Here is a 21,596-nt window from a genome sequence, read left to right on the forward strand (position 1 = left end):
TTCTATTACACATACAAACAAAAAGTACAGTTGCCATTTTAATTATTGACTTTTATCACTATCTTTATTGAGATCTTTCCTTATACTTCTAGTTGTAATCTAGTCCTTTGTTTCAACCATTAGAACTTCCTTGAGCATTTATTGCAGAAAAGATCCACTGTAAGCTTTTATTCATCAGGGAATGTCTTAGATTTCCCTTCACTTATGAATGACAATTTTGCAAGCCAGGATTTGAGATTGACTGTTTCTTTCTTTTAGCACATTGCCTTAGCTCAGTGGCTTCTGGCTTCAAAAGTTTTTGATGAAAAATTTGTGGATAGTATCATTCAGAATCCATATATATGATAAATTACTTTTCTTTTGCTGCTTTTTAAGATTTTTCTCGTCTTTCAAAAGTTTGATTATATTCTTTGAGAGGCTGGGAAGGTGGCTCAGCGGTAGAGTGCTTGCCTCTCTTTCATGAGGCCCTGGGTTCGATTCCTTAGCAGCACATAAACAGAAAAGGCTGGAAGTAGCACTGTGGATTAAGAGGGAGTGTGCCAGCCTTGAGCTGAAGAGCTCAGGGACAGTGCCCAGGCTCAGAGTTCAAGCTCCATGACCAACCAAAAAGAATATATATCTTTGATTTCTTCTTACTTGGAGTTGTTGAGTTTCTCAGATGTTTCGTCTTGGCTTTCATAATATTTGGGAAATTTTTAGCCGTTATTTCTTTAAATGTGTCCTTTGCTCCTTTCTCTCTTTACTTAGACCTTCTTCAGCTCATATGTTGTTCTGTAGGCTCTTCCTAGTTCCTCACTCTTTGTTTTTTTTGTTTTTTTTAAATGTCCTTTCTGGGGCTTGAAAGGCCTGGGCACTGTCGCTGAGCTTGTTTGCTCAAGGCTAGCACTCTACCTCTTGAGTCACAGCTCTACTTCTAGCTTTTTGGTGGTTAATTGAAGATGAGAATCTCATAGGCTTTCCTGCCTGGGCTGATTTTAAACCATGATCCTCAGAGCTCAGCCTCCTGAGTAGCTAGGATTGCAGGTATAAGTCACTAGCACCAGGTCTAGTAATTTTTTTATTTCAATTACTGTTACTTTTCAGCTCCACAATCCTGTTTTGTCTTCTTTTTAGGTTTTGCTTTCTCTTTGGTGACATTGCCTTTTGTTTGCCCATCATTTTCTTGACTTTCCTTTTAGTTCTTTGAGTATCCTTAATAGTTATTTTAAATAGTTGAAAATATTGATCATCAAGTGTTTTTGCACAGTTTGTATTAGGTTTTCTTTGAATGAGTTATGTTTTCCTTTTTCTTTATATGCTTCCTGATTTTTGTTGTTGTTGAAAACTGGGCATTTGAATCTAATAATCTGATGATACTGGAAATCAGATTCTCTTCCTTTATTAGAGTTGGCTGCTTTTTGTCTCTATTGTTATTGGTGTTACAGGTTCTCTGTCCCAAGGATTAGGCTGGGTATAATTTAGTGTCTTATAAGTGTTTTCTGTGTCTGTTCCTTTCATTGTGTGTGCATATAATCGCTTTCTCATTTTCCCTGTACATGTAGACATTATTTTTTAATGCTTCTCTTGAAACAGGCTTCATTATATAGATTAGTCTCATACATGCTATCTTCTTGCCTCAGCCTCCATAGTGGTGGGATTACAGTAGTATGCCACTATACTGGCTTGCATGTAGTTTTAAAACATATATATGTTTAATGTAGTGGGGATGTTAACTAAGAAAGACATCTGTAGGTGACTTTGTCCTTGTGTAAAAATCAGTATACTTACACACAAACTGAGATTGCTACCACATCATTAGGTAATACAATTTTATGGATGCACTGTCATATATGTGGTCTGCATTTGTGGTACATGTCAGTATTACACCAGAGAGTCTGCCAGCTCAATTGTTGCCTAGATAAGGAGACATATTTGTGGTACTTCTTACTTTGTCTTCTTTCCACAATCCTCCTTTAGTACATTTTATGAGTTTATAGTCCTCTCTAAAGAGGCTGAGGAGAATGACCTACATGTAATTAAAAGTAGAGATTTTAAAGACTTTATGTAGCAGTCTTATTCCATATACTGGGATATTCTTAATCTTCCCTAAGTGGATTTCATAGCAGTTCCCTTGTGCTGAACAGCACAGAGTGGCTTATAGCCCATTTGAACTTACATGTATTAAAGAATGCATTTATTCTTTTAGGCCATCAAATATAGTAAAAACTTTCCATTTGTTTTGAGGGATGAAGGATGGGAAGACAGGGAAAACTTTTAATGGTTAGGCTGTAGCTTCAGGCTTGTACTACCTTTTGATTTTGTCTTCATCTAGCCATTTGTAAAATGAGAAAATCATTTTTAGGCTAGATATTTGTAACCTGTGATTCTTTTGACAACTGTGTAACTCTTAAATGTATAATACGAAGTTTCCCAGTATTTGGAAGGAACCGGTTTATGCTTCTGAGTAAAGCCTCAGGTCCCCAGCTAATCTTCTCCACTACCCACAAGGATCAAAAGCCACAGTCATAGTGAATTTGTTCCTCCAAAACCAGATGTGTTGGCTGTGATATAAAGATCCATAGAGGCTTTTGACATGTAACAGTACTTCTTAGAAAATTTCCATGGATTATTAGCAAGCTCTTTGTCTGTTAATATCCTTCTTCTCATGCTGCCACAGCCTTCCAATATCTGGGATTATAGGCATGTGCCATCATACTCTGCCACATGTATGCTTAGAGAAAAATAGGAGGTGGTTTGATATTTATGAAATATCTCCTTATCATTCCTTTTCCCCAAAGTTTTGTCACACTTGCACATAATGTTTTTGCCTGTATTTATCTTCATTTTTAAATATTGATTGTACTTTAAACATATTTTCCCACATGTATTTGTGATATCTTTTACTCCAGCTGCTTATCACTTCTAACTAATGACTAGGAAGTAGAAGCAGGGTCTGGCTCTTCAGGATATTCCTGCAGCACCATGGATAACATCTTATAATCAGTGGTGCTTAATAATACCAATGGACTTATGGCAAAGTCATTTGTCAAAAGCTAAGATCCTACCTCGTATTACTAATGCATATGATTTGATGAATATGTATTTTGTGAGTTGTACAGTTACTATGTAAATTAATTTAGCCAGTTTTTTTTTTTTTTATTCCTTCAAGGGAGTAATCAAAGCATTGTTTCCGTTCATTAGTTGGCTTGGTTTTGAATTCTATGGTACAAAAACAATGTTTTCTTTATTTTGCAGTGAGGGAGATCAGCCTGCAGGACATCAAAGAGGACTTAGAATTGGATCCAGAAGAGAACAGCACCCTTTTTATGGGAATCCTTATCAAGGGTCTGGCCAAACTGAAGAAGATCCCAGAGACAGTTAAGGCAATCAAAGAGCGCTTGGAGCAGGAACTAAAGCAAATCGTGAAACGGTCTACTACCCAGGTGGCAGACAGTGGCTATCAGAGGGGAGAAAACCTCACTGTGGAGAATCAACCAAGGTAGATGGGGTACATTTTGGGTTTTTGATAACTATTTGTTGTTACTGAGCAAGGGTTTTAGGGAGTAGATCTGAGTTGGTGATCTGTGAAAACAGAATCTGTCTTATGGGCTCGCCTGCTTTAGACAAGGTTAAAAGATAATGGGGTTTGATAGAGTCACACCAGTGTTGCAATGTATACATACATCCATACATGAATACACATGTCTATTTCCTATTGGTGCCTTCTTCAACTTCCACATGGGGAATCATTTATGCCATCATCCAGAGAAGCCGGGAAAGTAGCATTACTATAATATATATTGAAAATAAAATGCAAAGACACAGATCAATAACTTTTCTTCAGATCTCATTACAGAACCCTTAAAAACATTGTGTCTTTTGTAGGATTTGACCTCTTCTCTTCTATTGCCTCAGCCCTTCCAAGATTCAAGTGTGAAAATCTTAGCGCTTGAAGTAGAAATTTTAGCTCTCTGCGCTAGAAACACTAAATCTTTCTTTGTGAGGTATGGGTCAGCAGCCTGGTTGTTGGTTGTTTTGTTTTATGCATTTCCCCTCTTTAAGTCCATATTTTAAAAAGCTTTCGTAGGCAGGATATATTAGACACAAAACAGTGAACAAGCTGTTTGCCTCCGTTTCTTCTCTATAATAGAATCTCATTTTATAAAATCTTTAAATCTAAGAATTTTGGTCCCAAACTCTTTATTAGGAGATAAAATGAAATATCATCAAGGATGCAAATACTTGGAGTAAGTAAGTCACTTTCTTATAAGGTCAAAGATTAAATTCCCCATGGCCGATTACTTTGATAGTCTCCGATTGCTGTCAAATGCTTTAAAGCACCTCAGAAATTAATTCCCTTGAGTTGATCACAGCCATTCTAATATGACTAGAATGCTTGGCATCAAGACTGTCACCACTGCCACTGCCACCGCCACCGCCACCATCATCATCATCATTCAGTACTGAGGATTGAATCAGGGTTTCAGTTTTACTAAGTGATACATTACCACTTGAGCCAAGACCCTACTTCTTTAGCTTTTAGTTTGTTTTTCAGATAGGGTTTCATTTTTGCTTGTGCTGCCTTCAAATATTGTATCTCTTACTGCCTTGCTAAGTAGCTGGTTTAATACATAATGCAACACCACACCTTGTTTTTGAGATGGAGCCTTGTTAACTTTTGTCCAGAATGGCTTTAAACAGCTGTCTTCATAGTTGTACTTCCTAGGTAGCTGAGATTACAGATGTGTACTACCATGCCTGGCTGTTGTCACTTTTATTCTCTAGCCATTTAGAAAATCTTAGAGTTACAGTTTGTTTTCCTTAAACAAAATTGCAGGCAAGAATCATCTAACCTTCTACCCCATTGTGCATATACCTTGTCCCGCCCTAATGAAATACTAATGCATTAGCATGCCTCTACAGGCAAGAGACCAGTACTGTAACTCTGTAAAAGTTTCATTATGCTCATTATGCCATATTAACTATATTCTGATTGTGGTGCATTGCAGGCCTTTTTCCATTTGGCTTTATGTAATACATGGCATTTTACTGGGTATGTAAAAGGAACTAGGATATTGAATTCTGTCTTACTTTAATTCCTATGGAGGCAGAGCACTTCCAGAATACTTACTCAGCCTATTTTCAAAAATCACATTGGTGATCCACTTCTTATTTTATTTTTTAGCTCACAAACAAGCCATTGTTTATAGGAGAAGTTATTTCATTATTTGTGTTCATTCTTAACCTATTAAGACTTCACATACTACTAAAAGGAACTCTTCAACAACTGTTACCTTCATCATGGTAAATATTAGCATAATATGGTGCCTTGCTTATCTTGTAGAATCACCTGCTACCCGTTATTTCCCCACACGTGTGGGCAGTGTCTTCCAACTGTAGATAGTAAATGTGGTCTGCAACCTGTGCATTTCAAAATCAATTCCTATAACCCATGCCTTCTAATTGTTGATTCTTTTCCAAATTTAGCTCAGGAGTATTTTCATACCATTTTCTCTGTGTGCGTGTGTCTAAGAAGCCAGATGAGACTCTGTAATATTTAACAAAAAAGAAAAAACATGCAGAATAGAAGTAAGCACAAAATTATCTCAAAGTTGTGAAATCAAGAATACAGAAGAGAGAAGAATGTAGGGAAATGATTGGTATGTGGAAAGCAGCTACTTTATCTATTTTAAAATTCTGTTTATATGTGAAGGTAAAATTTGATTGGGTTGGGGAGATGTTGAAGGCCTGCTCTACTAAAATAGTGTTGGTCTCAAGAGGGCAGAAAGAATTGAACAAGTTGGAGTCATGGCTGCCAGAGAGATCTTTGTCCCTATTGGAAAAAGACCATTTTGCAATGTTCATTGACCTTTATTATAAAGAAGGAAGATTAAATGTCAGCTATGAAGGCAGAGAAAATTACATGTTTTGTGCTCACTGTGGTATGGAAGAAAGTTCATGGGAAACTTAGAAAAGACAGAAAATTTAACATTAAAAGTAATATTTGTGGTGTAAGGCTGTTTTCTCCCTTTACCCCCTTTTTACTGTTTTTGTTAAGATAAATTAAAACAAAATTTAATAATGAAGTCATTCAAGTTATTTTAATCAGTGGAAATCATTAAAAATGAAAATACTTCTTAGAGGTATGCATGCCCATAAAACTAAATTTTAGATGAAATAATGTAATAATCAGTCCTTAGACTAAGTGGCTATTGTTCTTTAAATTTCATTTTATGATAAGTAGATGTATCTGTGTGTATCTAGTTATTTCTTGTCTGCTTCTAGCAAGAAGAGAAGATAGAATCATTTTGCCTCATTTAGCTCTAGAATCTAGCAGAGTGCTTGTCTTGTCCATACTTAATATTTGTTGGTGAGAGAATAAATTCTACATAGAGTGAATATCTTGGACCATACATTATACTAAAATGTCAAATAAATCAAACATGTTCTATGTCCTTATAGAAGCATTATGTAGACAACCCTCTGATAAATATTTTACTACAAACTATGGTTAGAGCTGTAGAGGACAAGGAAAGTGTATAACAAAAATACATGACCATAGATAGGTTACATTTTCTAAGTCTGGGTAGGTGGGCCTTAGGGATAGCTTTATACTAGCTGTAGTTGACAAGCATTAGTTATTTGATAGCATCTACTATTTGTTCTTTTGGTAGTATATGTAGCATGACATTAACATGCCAAATGTGAGAAGGAAAGGGGCCAGATTCTTAGAATGCCATTTTCAGTTTTTGGTGACCTCTGTGGTTGGTTGGGTGAATTTTGATGTGTATTGCCAAGTGTACTCTTGATGGCATGTTACCATGTCATGTATAAAGTTCGAAGGTTCCTATATTCCCCTACCAATAGATTTTTTTTTTGACAAATGTTTTTGTCTTTGTCAATCTGAGAGGTAAAAACTGGTATTTCCAACATTATTTATATTTGCTTTTTATTATGAATGAGGTTAAGCTTTTCATTTTTATAAAAATTTGTTGCTGCTATATCTGCTTCATTTATGGCTATGAAACAGACAAAACAAGTCACAAAAATGACATTTTCCTTTTGAAGTAGGGTGGAGGTTCAGAATGGTTCATTTTTTGATATTTGACATTTTCAATACTATAATATCCAACCAATGTTTATTTTCAATAATTTATCTAGTATATTTGTGTTAATTTGTAGAACCTCTTTATATATTTAGGAAACCAACTTCAACTTATTTGACAACTTTTCAGTTTCTTTTATTTTGTTATATTTCTGGTCACGTAGACATCTCTTTTTACTTTTAGAAGACTATATTAATCAATGATTTTTATAGCTTTCTAGATTTTGTGTCAAAACTATATATAAATTGTGAATAAGCCTTTCCAGTTTCTTCTAGTCTGATTCTTAGTACAAGTGCTTCTTGACTATGATGTTGTTTTATGCTGGTAAACCCATGCTAAATTGAAAATGTCATACACCAAAAATGCATTTAATACATCTAAGCTACTGAACAACATAGCTTTGAACATAATACACTGTACCATATTAGTTGTACTCCTGGATGTTTGGGTTTGCCACTGCCCAGCCTCACAACCTATCATAGTTAGTCCAGAAGCAGTTCAAAATTCACAATTTGAAGTGAGTTCATTAAACACATACCACTTTCAAACCTTCCTTAAGTTTGGAAACCTGTATTTACAGTAGTACTCCCTTAGCCACAAGGGATACCCTGATAGATGCTTGAAACTATGACAACCCCTATATATGTTATGATTGTTTTCCTACACATATGTGTATTTATGGTAAAGTTTAATTCGTAAGTTAAAGACAATAAGATTGAGAACAACAAGAAGAAAATAGGATAGTCAGAAGAATATGCTGCAAGTTATCCGAACATAGTTGCCCTCTCAAACTCTTTTTTGTTGTTGTTGTTGTTTTTCTTGTAGTAATGTGAGATGACATGTAATGAGAAGAGTAAGGTGCATGATGTATGTAGTCACTGTGACATAGTACTAGGCTATTCTGTAAAGGTTACTTGACTACAAACACACCCTACTAGTTGATCTGATAACTGAGGCAGCTACACAGTGACAAATGAGTGCTTCATACACAGAGTACATATGCATAGGCAAAAAGATGATTTCATCATGATTTGTAAAATGGCACTCCATTTAAATACTATAAATTACTTTGGGAATTTTCTTTTAGTATTTTAGGATTGCATTTGAAAAAGGAGTGACTGAAAGTACAGGAAATAAAACCTCATATCTTTGCTAGATCTGGAATGGAAAGGAGAGCTCACATACTTTTACTCAGATCTGACATTTCACCATATTGTAATGGGCTGTTCATCCCTTTCACTTCTGCCACCTGTGTTTCTGGCATGCAATTGATTGTCAGGAGTAGCTGCTTGCTTGCTGAATATTTCTAATACTGAATCATTTACTTTCTTTATAGTCAAGGTTCTTTTCAAAGTTAATACTTGCCTCATTTCCCCAAACTTTACTCCCCAGTTTTCTCAGCCTTTGAAGGCTATAGATTTTCAGAATTTTATTGAATTATTGTTCTTCAGATTTGAAAAAATATATACTTATTAAAAGTTGGTAATCTGGAACTTAGTGGGAGGTCATACTGATGTAATAGAGAATTCTTATAACATAGTTTTATCTGGGAGGAAGTCTAAAGGCTTTGGCCTGAGGTTAATTTTATAAAACAAGTATAGTGCTTGTGGAAAGAGAAATATGTGAAATATTTCTCCTGATTTCTTTTGGACCTGTGGCTGGAGTCATACTTATGTTTCTTTTTCAAATAAGTAGCATTTCCTTTCATCTTTTCTTTCTATACTAGTTACTCTTCTCCTAAATGGCTGAAATGCAGGACTTGGTAGAAATTGGTCATTTCATTTCACAGAAAAGTCATTTAAGAGCAGCTTTGAAGCAAGGTCAGGCATTCGTCCTTGTGGTTTCTTGTAGCCATTCCCAAGCACTGCATGTAGCACCTGGACATGCTTGGAATCAGGAAGGGCCTCTATGTAATTTAGATGAGTAGTTAATTCGAATCAAAGCAAGCGGGAAGCAAGTAAATTTAACTTCAGTGATTATGATTCCATTTGATTGAATCTGTACTTTTTGATTACACATATCAGTGAGAACATGCTTTAAATACACCCGACTATTAAATATTGAAGGGTATGACTAGGGTGAATTAGGGACATACTGAAGAAATTCTGCTGTTCTTTAAGTAGGCTATATCCCCCACAGCTTTACTGAAATATTTTTAAAACAAATGAAAGGAATTAATTCCTTTCCATATGGGACTTATTACTTACTCTAATTGTTAACTAAGGCACACAGTTCATTACTGAGGATGGTCCCAAGTCTATGTGCTTTCTAGTAAGACTCAAACTAACTCACAATAGCTTGAGAACTTGTTAAATTAACAATATCAATAATGTTCACAGCTATTTTGTAAATATGAAGTTTGACAATTATCTTCTGGACTATATGTTGGTTTTTACTGATAAGTCTCTAAATAAATAATGTTTATATAATGTTACAATGTTTCTTAAACTTTTGTTTTGTATTTGAAAAGTCTGCTCTTGATTTCTTATTTTACATACAATAGCAGATTCAACTTAGAGATTGGGCTAGCTAAGGGAGTAATAAATAATATCTATTTCATGGGTTTTTACAACTTTATTTAGATGGTGTCCTTCACACTGCATCAAGGTCATTTCCCTGCTTGACAGATAGTGGGAACTGCTTCAGTTCTAGATATTTTTCTGTGTACTTGTTAGTGTCAGAATATAAAGGGTACCACAAACTCCAACTGACACTGAATCTTCTTATCACAAAAACAAACTATATTGTCCTAAATGAAATACTTGTCCTGGTGATGTGTAGGGGTGGTGTCAGGTCCGATTAAAGTATCATTATTCATATCTTGTGTTATCTAGACCCCTGTAGTTCATGATCTTCATTATGATGTAATCAGATTAGACTGTGAGTTTGTAAGGTTTCAGTTTGCGTGTGTAGCCTGATTTAGGATTGTGCCTAAGAATTTCAACAAAAGAATACAAAACAGATGTAAACAAGGTAATATTTTCATAAGACAAAGTGTTCCTCCTCACCCCGAAAATCTCAGCATTATTTGTAGAGCAGTCTAAGGACACATTATACCAGTGTTACCTAAGAGAAAGACATATAGATTGTCCCCAGGGGACAAGCTCACTTGACCCAGTGTCTTTCATTTTAAACAGGTCTAGACATTGCTGATTTCACTGGAATTTGTGAGTGCAGGGAGGGCCATAGAACTCTGGGCCTCACATGATTTTCACGCATGTTACAGTTTTAGAACATTCATTATAAAATTCACAAAAATCAAAGTTTTGCAGGCTGCCATCTGGTATCTCACCTGAGTGAGTCTCACCACAGGTAGAGTCATCATGATAAATCCCAGATTTATCCAAGGAAATGTGAAAGCTGAAATAATTTGATGGTTCACAAAGTTTGTTGCTCATAGAATTAAGATTAAAAACAGTCTCTTTATGCCATGTAATTTTGCTGTCTGTTTTATTATATACAGATGATTTTTCTAACAGATTTCCTGGACCTGCTATTAGTTTTGCTCAGGAAAGGGAAATATATGTAATGACATAGCCATTCTCCTGCCCGTAACCTCCCCACTCCTGTCCCGAACTGCCCCCATTCTGATCACTAGCAGGGCTCTCAGACATAGCAGGACATAGAAAGAATTGGTATCTGAAACTACAGAGTAAATGGATCCTGACTACCTCACTTGAGACCCAAATGTAGTTATGTACATAATTCCTCTAGAGGCCTTCTATGTTTTCATACCAAGTAAGAATAATATATAACAATGTAATAAACATTCACATAAAATCTTTGCATTTTTTTAATGTTCCACTATGATGAAATACTGTTTTTGAAATAAATAGGGGGAAGGCTTTATTTTTTCCTTTTTTAATATATAATAAATATATATATATATATATATATATATATATATATATACGTTTTATTGTAAAGAACTATACAGAGGTGGGAAGGCTTAAAAAAACAAACAAACACAGAACTCTACTACACTGTTGGTGGGAATGTAAACTTGTCCAGCCACTCTGGAAAGCATTATGGAGGTTTCTCAAAAGATGAAACATAGAGCTTCCCTATGACCCAGAAATCCCACTCTTGGACATTTATCCAGAAGAACACAAACAGTCCCACACTAAAGCTACCAGTACAATCATGTTCATTGCAGCATTGTTTGTCATAGCCAATAGAATGGAACCAATCCAGATTCCCTTCATTGAACAAATGGACCTATCCTATCTGTCTGTCTGCCTGCCTGCCTGCCTGCCTGCCTGCCTGCCTGCCTGCCTGCCTGCCTGCCTGCCTGCCTGCCTGCCTGCCTGTCTGTCTGTCTGTCTGTCTATAATGGAATTTTCCTTTTCTATCAGAAAGAATAATATTTTGCTATTTGCAAGGAAATGGAAAGATTTGGAAGAAATTATATTAAGAAAAGTAAGCCAGACTCAAAGAAATTTAGGTTGCATGTTTTCCCTCATTTGTGCTAACTACAATATGCCTATAAATCTACAATTAAAATAATACAGTTTAAAATAATACAGTATACTGGGACATGATAAATTATACAGGTCTCTCCACATTCACACAGTGAAACCACAGGAGGATATTCATAGGAGCGGATCACAAAGGCTCAATTTTTTTTTTTTTTTTTTGTTGCTTCTGTTTTTGTTGTCGTTATCTTTTGTCTTGTTTGTTAGTTTATCTTTGGGAGGATAAGGGGGGATACAGAAAAGGTGGGACAAGGGGTGAACAAATACAGCATTGGTACTCATTAGACACTATGTGGAAAATGAACTATACAACTTGTGGGTCAGGATGGAAGAGAAAAACTGGAAGAGAGTGAAGGAATGGATGACAGAGTTAAAAAATGCTCTCATTACCTGACTTATGTAAACTATAACTCCTTTTTATATCACCTCTACAGTGACAATAAAATATATTTACAAAAATGAAAAAATACCACAGATACTTGTAATTTAAAGAAAGAAGGCCTATGTTTATTGTCTAATTTTAGGCATTGATCTGCCACGATCATAATTACAAGTTCATTTGAGGTCAGGTCTTCTCTCCTGACTTGACAAAGTGGGAAGTTGTGCAGGAAAGGGGTGACTGGAACTGGGCTCCAGCTCAGTATTCTTTTTATTTTTACTGTGTTTTACTCTATTGCTAATAATTATTCCCCCTGTTCTTTTCATAGTGCAGATGGGAGAATTAGTCAGCACTCTTCAAATAGGAACTTCTTTTTATATGAAGCTGGTTATTAATAAGTAGTATAACTTATCTCTTTCCCTTGAAAGCAGGTTTTAGATAACCTTGAAGATTAAAGGAGCCTGTGTCTTGTTTGAAATGAAAGATACTAGCTCAGTTGAGCTTATTAAGAAAATATGTTTGTGAGACACAGGCAGGTGAAACTAAGACTATTTTAATATGATATAATTGAAGATTGATTTCTTTTTTATATAAAGAAAAATGTAAACTCAGTGCTTGATTACCTTTTAGGGAGTATTCTGTGGGTATTTCCTTTGTTTGTCAATGGGAAAATAAATGATATTAAGGTCTCAGCAGAAGAGTAGTAGAACAGAAGTGATTTTTACCTTTTGTTGTCTTTGCTTTCTGACCAAGTAAGGCAGTTTCTTGGTTACAAACCTGGGTTTTCTAGCCAAGTGACTAATTTAAACTTTCCTGGATGCTAAATTTAGAATGAAATAGTCTTATCTCACCTTATATATTGAATATTTTTCACAGCTTGATGATGTAGCTTTATCCAATGGGTCCTTCTTGCTTGTACAGATGACTACTCCTTAACATTTTTTTCTTATTCTCCCCTTTTTTCATGGTAGCATTTCAAGATGGGCATTTAAAGGGATGGCTGCAGATAGAAACTTAGTAGATGAAAGAGAGTAAATGACATTTAGATTTTTAAGATTTAAAAAAATCTGCCTGGTAATTGGATGTGTGTTTAAAGGAAAAAATTATTTCTTCACCTTGATACTTTTCTGGTTTTCCACATAGAAAAGATTTTATTGCAGTATTATTAATACTAGTTCTAAAAGTGTCTCTCTCAGGTTGCTAATTGTATTTTGTTCATGTTGATAAGTTGCCTTTTAAAGAGCATAGTTTTGTGTGAATTTTTTTTTTTCCTTAAGGACTTCTTTCCTCACCCATTTCTTTCTCCAATAGGCCTCTTTTGTTCTCATTCTACTGGAATTTACTTTTCATAAACCCATTTACTTTCTGTATCACAGCCTGGGTATTATGAGAAATCTTGAAGTACAGCCAAAAAGCAGTTAACGGTGCTTATCCCCAGTGAGTTGGCAATGTAGAGGGGATGAGGCAGGACCAGAAGAACGGCCACTAATGTGTGGTCTGTTATAATTCTAAGGATATGGCCATTACTAGCTGAGTAACAATGGCAACAGCTGAAGCTAGCCTATTTGAATGGTAGATACTGATGTAGAGGTCAAGGTAGAAGTCAGTACTTGGTGGATACTTGGACATGAGGGGGAAAGTATTTAAGGTCTATAACTCACAAGAATGTTCCTGCCAGGAGGTATTTTTGGGAGTCAGTGCAGTTGACAATGAAGAGTTCATGACTTACAGAAAGGAGTATGGAAGAGTTTCTGAGACATAGCACCTGGCAAGTTGAAGAAAGTCAGAAACCCAGGGCTATGGGCTAATGGATAGAGTGGCCTGTGGAACCAGGGGCCACAGTTCCTGATTAAAGATCTAGAAGCAATTAGATAAGAATTTAGCTAGAGGGATTTTAGTACCAGGCCAAGAGTGAAAATCTGTTTGAAGTGAGCAAAGTTGTCTGTTGGCATTCTTTTCTGCCTTATTTCCCTGGAATTGCAGAGTTCTGGCATGTTTCTAACCCTTTTTTTCTAATGCCCCTAAAAGGGATATTCTCTAAAATATGTTCTCTAATGGTCTCTGTTTTGTTGTCTCTAATGGTCTCAGTTTTGTTGTTCACAAAAAGGGGATAAAGATTATTTCCCTTATAGAGTTGTCCTGAGGATCTAATGAGATACTCCAAAGAAAGGACTTTAACACAGCACTTGGCATGTTATGTGTCATTAGTGACCATTATTAGCATACATTGCTGTTCTTGTTTGTCATCATTATCATTGTCATCATCTTTTTTTCATTTCACTTTCCTAGGGATGTTCTACATAATCATAGCTTTAGCTTACAATAATGACTCTAGGTTGGTATCTTGAATCCTGGACTTTATACAAATTAATTTTATTCATGAACTCAATTGGCCACAAAATTTGATTGTTTTCTCCATTCTTGACACTGGTCCATGTGTTGGCAGAGAAGTGTGGTTACAAAGAAACATCAATCAGGGAACTATTATCTTCGCCTTTTGGTCTAGAAAGCTATTTTGTCTCTTGTTGAAGGTCATTTTAATCATCTCTTTTTCTTTGGAAGGTAAGACTATGGAGCATACCCTGTGAATATATTTGGGCTATATGTGACAAAATCTCAACTCCTACTAACTTACAAGAGGGTTCAAATTTATTTTTAATTGGAATGACGTAGGACATTGTGAAGTACAAGCAGGCCTTTACTAAACAACTTTGGAAGGGCAGATATGAGTGGGCCTGGGAACAATCTGGAGACTTTCATTTTTTCCCATTAAAGATACAGAAATCTACTTAGTATGCAAAGGTTTTGCTTATAACCTTCACAATCACTTTGAGATTAGGAAATTATGATTGAGGAACCTGGGATTTGGAGGCGTCCCATGGCATATTGGAAGTTCCATGGCTGTTTAGCAGACACCTGGCATTCAGGTCTGTGCTTCTCATGCCTGTGTGTTATACTGGCTGGCACTAGTAACCATTGCCACTCAGGATTCATGTATTTCCCGTGATTCTGTAATGCATATTACTGTGTACTGTTCTATGATTCTAGAAATAACCTACAAGAGGAGTATATATATATGTATGATTTTTTTTTCTTCTGAAGGGTAGAAATTACAGCTAATTGAAATTCAAACCTCCAAGGTTTTTAGGCCTGTTCCTGTAAGAGGCCTCTCCTAATTCAAGTCAGCTTAAAGAATCATCAGGTAATTTAATGATCTTGCCTGCTTATTGTCTTTTAGATCAGTGGCAAAAACCTTGATCCACACTGGATTTAGGCAGCTGAGCTCACTGCAAAATAATGTTTTTCATTTTCTTTCTTAATATTTTGTAGTGGCTATGGGATAGAAAATGTTTTCAGTGAGACTCTGTATATTCATTTCATTCTGAGTGTCTAAAGCTGAAAGCAAACACTTGTTTTTTCTAATCTTGTGTGGGCAGCAGGAGAGTGCATATGAATATTGATGACATATTTCAGGTTATTTCTAGTAGCTTTAATTGGGCCAGACTGATACAGATTTATGTCCTGTTTATGTGGGTGACTCCTAATCTCTTTTATTCTTTGATGCATTACAAAAACATTTTACTTTTTCTTTCCTTGTTTTCAGGAGTGCACATGGTGAGGACCCAGGTGCCTTTGAAAAGCCTGTGATTGACTTTGGCTTCTTTTTCCTTATTAGGTATTCCTTGCTCATCCCACCTCTCAATTCACCTTCCAATGTTCCACTAAAACTCTTCTTGCTCAGGTCCCTGGGCGCCTGTGAGTTGTAAATTTCTCTCTTTCCCACATTTGACCTCTGTACAGCCCCTGACTCTGCTGATAAATCTCCTCTGTTTTGTCTTCTAAATTATTTTGTGACTTCCTTTCTCTCTAGCAGCTTTTTTTTTTTTTTTTTTTTATTGTAAAGCTACTATACAGAGGGTTACAGTTACATGAGTGAGGTTATGAGTACACTTCCTCTTGAACATTGTTACCCCCTCCATTGTTTTCCCCCTACCATCCCCTCCCTCCCTCCCTTCCCCGAGGTTCTTTTTTTTTTTTTTTTTTTTTGATTGTGATTAAATGATTACATAATTTCAAAGTCACAAGTTCATTCTAACTTCCCTGGAGCAAATTGTCTACCACAGTCTGTAATATATAACAGTGTTCACATGTTATATACCATATTTGTGATCAGCAGCATGAGGATATTTAGTAGTGGTTCAACCAGATGAGCGGGAGTTCTTTGTTTCTTAAGTCCTGTTAGTTTTGTCGTATCACCTAACCTTTTGGATTTAGCATCCACTTATGAGGGAGACCATGTACCGTTTGTCTCTTCGTTCTTGGCTTACCTCGCTCAACATGATTCCTTCTAGCTCCATCCATTTCCCTGCAAATGCCATTATTTTGTCATTTCTAATGGCTGCATAATATTCCATTGTGTATAGATACCACAATTTTTGGATCCATTCATCTGTGGTGGGGCACCTAGGTTGTTTCCATATCCTAGCTATTGCGAACAGTGCTGCAATAAACATGGAGGTGCACGTGTCCTTGTATATTGGTTCCTGTTGTTCAGGGTAGATCTAGCAGCTTCTTAACTGTCCTTTCAAGATGCAGTTTCCAGAAGTGTTGGTTCTAGCCCTTGTTTTTCTGACACTGCATTATATCTCTCAGCGATCACCTCCTCTCAAGTATTTATATTTTAAAAATTTCCTCTATCTTTCTCCTGAATTCCTGACTTGCATATTTAAGTACCTAAAGGCAAAACAACTTAAATTTAATCAAGATCTGAACTTCAAACTTCTTCTAACTTTCTGTCTCTAACTTATGTATATGTTATTTCTCTTTCTATTTGTCCCCCTTCACTTCAAGAAGGACAGCCATCATTATCACTGTTTCTCAAGCCAGAAAACCACACAGAGGAATCCATAGCCCTCTGCTTTCTTCAATATCGTGATTACTTCAGCTCATTCGGTTCATTTTCAGGTTTGGTTCCCCTGGCAGCTCTACCAGGCTCTCCGAAGAGATGCTATTTCTTTGGCTTTATAGATGGAGACCCTTGATGCAGAGACTTGAATTTTTTTAAACTTACTTTTAAATAATTAAAAGCTTAAGAAGTATCAGCTCTGAGAAAGAATGTAATCTTTGCTTCTTTCATGCTATGCTTGTAAGAAGAAGAAACAAAATAAACCAAACAAACAAACTAATTAATTAATTAAACCAAACAAAATAAACCAAAAGAGAAATGCTAATATCTTCCAAGTAGTAAGAATTCAAAGGATTGTGCTTTCAGGATACTTCCTTTTTTGAGGTCCTAGGCTTCTACCTTTACTTTTCTGTTTATTCTTGCTCACCACAGGAAATGTGTTGGTTCCTCACTGATCTCACTGGAAGCCATAGCTATGATTTTTTTTTTTCTCAAACAGCTACATTAATATGAAATTGACATATCATACAATTACCTATTGAAAATATACAATTCAGTGTTTTTTAGTATATCTACAGGGTTTTGTAACCATTACCAGTACCTATCTCCAGAACATTTTTGTCCACTCAAAATAAACCCTTTGTACTTTATCAGTCAGCTACCACCTATTGCAAGCAACCACAAATGTGTTACCTGCCTCTGTGTACTTCTCCATCCTGACATTTCATAGGAGTCCTACAATATGTAGTCATACTTTTTCTTAACAATGTAATGATCTCAACCTTAATATGCTGTTGGCGGAAATATAAACTGCTATAACCACTGTGGAAGGCACTTTTTTCTCAAAAAAAGTAAACATTTAACTACTCTATGAGCCAGAGATATGACACTTGGGTCTCTTTTCTTAACAAAGCAGTGCTGAGCTGCTTATGTCCCTAACTAGAAGACTAGATTTGCTTTGTGGAGCTCAGTAATCCTGGATACACCAGAAGAGGCATCAAACTGCTCTTTATGCAGCCACAATGCTTCCAGTGTTTTTTTTTTTTTAAACTGTCTCTAGTTTTCAGCCATGTGCCTGGACCTTCAAGCCACTGGGGAACTAGTATCTGAATGTTGTGGATCAGTTGAGCATAACATATACATATTAAATGATGGTTTTGTCAAGTAAGGGCCTTTGACCACATCATTGCCACCGTGATAGAAAAGAACAGAAGTTTCCCTCCAAGAGGGTATGAAAAATACAAATGATTTTACCTTTGTGTAAAGTAAATGTATTTTATTTATTTTTTCTTACCTTGTTATCCACCACTGAAAAATATAGATATTCTGAAGACTTATATCTGGTCACCATCGATCTTGAGTGGTATCTTAAGGTACCTGGGTATTTACTGTATGTAATGCCATTGTTTCCCAAGACTGAATTAACTATTTCACCTGTTATGCTCAGATACATCTTTCTGTATTTTGTACTTCCTATATGTTATAGTTTGAGTATTTCTTCAATAACACAGATGAAAAAGATAAAAAAATTCTAGGCACATATGAATATAAATATGAACTGACATTTAGCAGGTTGAAGAAAATACTACTTGAAAGGCAGAACGGCTCCCATTTACCATTTGTAATTTTAGATTATGGATTGTAGACTAGAAATACTGCATACTTTTGATTCATTCTATTTGTTCAAATTACAGTGCCAGGTAGATATTAAGATTTTGTCATATAAGGCACTTATGGGTTGTCACATTGGCATATTAATTATAATAATTGGGCAGTAAAGGAACTATAGGAATAGATAATATGCTATATGTTTTGATTAGGTGATATAACCCCTTATTTATGGTAATAAGATCTGGTTACCTGATACTGCTATCAAGCTCTTTTGCTTCTCCTTTCCTACTTTCAGGTTTTTTTTAAAAATTAGTTTATTCAGGAGCTATACACTGAGAACCACTCAATAAATCTGAAATTCCAAGATTTTCTGTGCTTGTTGTTCATAATATGCATATTAAATTCATTCAGCAAATATTTGCTAACCCTTGTTCAAAGTGCTCTTGAATATAGAAATGTTTAATGCAGGGCTTGTCCTGAAAGACTAATAATAGAGAAGGGAGGCAAAATTTCTGTGTATGAATAAACATGATCTACATTAACTAAGCCAAGTAATGTAAACCACATATAATAATTTCCTTAAAAGTGGGATAAAATATTATACAAATTTAGAGGAAGAAATGATGATCCTAGGCTGGGGTGATCAGGAAAGATGTAAGCATCAGTAGTTGAAGAATTGCTTTGTATATATGATATAAAGCTATCTGTAAATATATATCTGCATTCAAGAATGGTAGTGAGAAGTAGATAGGTAAAAGCAATGACATGGAAATCAACTTTTGCTCTAGGCCTGTCTGCCTTGCAACCTCATTTTGTGTCCTTGAGTTTATAAAATCGATGTAATAATATGTGTCCAGCATATCTCACTATGATAAATGAGATAATGCGGATGTCTAAGCTGCTCCCTGTAGTGAAAGTCAGATTGCTTGACAGATGTGTATTTTTTTTTTTTCTGGCACCTTAAGCCATATATTCGAATGGTAGTAAGCTCACTTTCCATGACTAAAAGGATTAGTGTCCTTACCACAGTGCCTAATTTATTACTAGGGTGTAACATATTCTGTGTAACATGTAAAACATAGTCTGAAAAAAATTGCCCGAAGTCCTTGGAGAAGCTGCCTATCTGAATAACCACTAAAATATTTTTAAAAGGAAAAAAGTATTTACTGAGCTGCTACTGATGGCTTAGGGGCTATACTTTTACTTTCTTTAAAAGTATACATTAATCATACAAAGGGGCATTGTAGTCATTACACATATGTGCATCGTATACTTTGAACAAATTTTTACTGTCTACTGTATTACTTTCAACACCTATAATTGGTGTATCAAAACTTTTTTTTTTTTTTGGTTGTGAGGCTTGAACTCAGGGTTTGGAAGCTGTCCTTTGCTCTTTGGGTCACAGCTAGAGCTCTAGAACTTTGAGCCACAACTCCACTTCTGGTTTTCTGGTGGCTAACAGGAGATTAGAGTCTCACAGACTTTCCTACCTGGGCTAGCTTTGTACTATGATTCTTAGATCCTAGCATCCTGAGTACCTAGGATTACAGGTGCGAGCCACACATGCCCGGCTATAAAATCTTTGATTATGTTTATTGTACTTACTTTCTCCAATGTGTCAGAGTTTGACCTCAGGGCCTTTTGCTGGCTAACACTGCTTACTTGCTCAGCTGATACTCTTCTTGAGCTACATCTCCATCTTGGCTATTTTTGCTGGTTGTTTTGGAAATAGAGTCTTGTTGACTTTTCTAACTAGGCTGGCTTTGAACTTTAGTCCTCCAGAGCTCAGCCTCCTGAGTACCTAGGTTTACAGACAAGAACCACCAATCCCCATCTAATTATGTTAACTTTATAGGAGAGTATCTGGGTCTAGATACTAACATATGAAATTACTTAGATCATGCAACTGTTTGAAATCAAATCTGTTTATAATTTGTGATATTTGTACTATTTATGTTTTTAGAGTGCTGTATTATCTGAGTTTGATGTTTTTCTTGTATTCTAATGTAAACCATTTCTGTCTGTGTGTGAATGTGTGTGTGTGCATATGTATTTGTGTGTATGTGTGTGTTTGTATAAATGTTCTTTATTTGTTGGTTTGTTTTGCCACAGGTTACTTCTAGAGCTTCTGGAACTGCTGTTTGACAAGTTTAATGCTGTGGCCACTGCTCACTCTGTGGTTCTGGGGTATCTGCAGGACTCTGTTGGGATTCCAGTGACCCAGCAGGAAGAGATCAAATTGTATGATATGGCAGATGTGTGGGTGAAGATCCAAGATGTGCTGCAGGTAAGGACCTTTTACAAAGGCCAGAGTCTTGATTCAGCACAAATATTACTAACTTTTGAGAATAACAAAATAATCAACTACTTAAAATATTAATTTAAGAGTCATAAATAGGTGAGAAAGTAATGTTTCTATGAATTAAAGAATACTGCGGGGGCCATTCACTTTTGCCATCTTCAGAAAGTCTTTCAACAAACTTTTTTTTTTTTCTGGCTTAGGCTTTAAAAATAAGAACAGATTCTCAAAATGTAAGTCAAGGTTGTACAGAATCTGGCTTTGTGTTCAAATGTACTTTATTTCACTGGGATCAGTCAAATATTAAGATAGTAAGTGACTTGAGAGGCAAAGGAGGATATTATTGATTGAGAATAGGCTGGGCTATGTAGTAAGTTTGAAATTTGCAAGGGATATAGAGTAAATAGATTTTAAAATTTAACTATTAAATAATTTAAAAAGATAATAAATATTAACATGTTTTTAAGCACTATTCTATAAAATGAACTTCATTTAATGGCTGTTTTCTTACAACCAAACTTCTGTAGGTCAAGAAGTTAGTATGAGGGGTGAAAATAAATATGCAAGATGAAAATGTACCAGTTTGATTGATTGAAGATAGAAGAAACCATACTACTGTTTGGAATGATACTACTGAAATGGCATTTAGAATTGTATTATATTTTTTCTTCATATGCCAGCAAAACATACTTGATTTGGCCATATGAAAATTAGAAATACAATTAAGTTAGCTGAAACTCAAGATTTGACATAGCTAAATAGAAGGGACTTGATTAGGTAGTAACTACTAATATAAGTATAGGGAGGGAAAACTGTAGAAAATTGTAACTGTAGGAATGAA

General features: G+C 35.6%; 1 protein-coding gene across 2 annotated transcripts in view; it reads left to right on the forward strand.

Moving 5' to 3' along the window:
* Exoc4 (exocyst complex component 4) overlaps window positions 1-21,596 on the forward strand; it is a 691,851-nt gene that overhangs the window by 96,836 nt on the left and 573,419 nt on the right. For both annotated transcript variants that reach the window (XM_042695949.1, XM_042695950.1), the window contains exons 6-7: window positions 3,235-3,478; window positions 20,569-20,743. In XM_042695949.1, coding sequence (XP_042551883.1) covers window positions 3,235-3,478; window positions 20,569-20,743 — 419 coding nt within the window. The remainder of the gene's footprint in view (window positions 1-3,234; window positions 3,479-20,568; window positions 20,744-21,596) is intronic.

Source organism: Dipodomys spectabilis, unplaced genomic scaffold (genome assembly GCF_019054845.1).
Source record: "Dipodomys spectabilis isolate Male_0828 unplaced genomic scaffold, ASM1905484v1 ptg000197l, whole genome shotgun sequence".
NCBI classification, from domain to species: Eukaryota; Metazoa; Chordata; class Mammalia; order Rodentia; family Heteromyidae; genus Dipodomys; species Dipodomys spectabilis.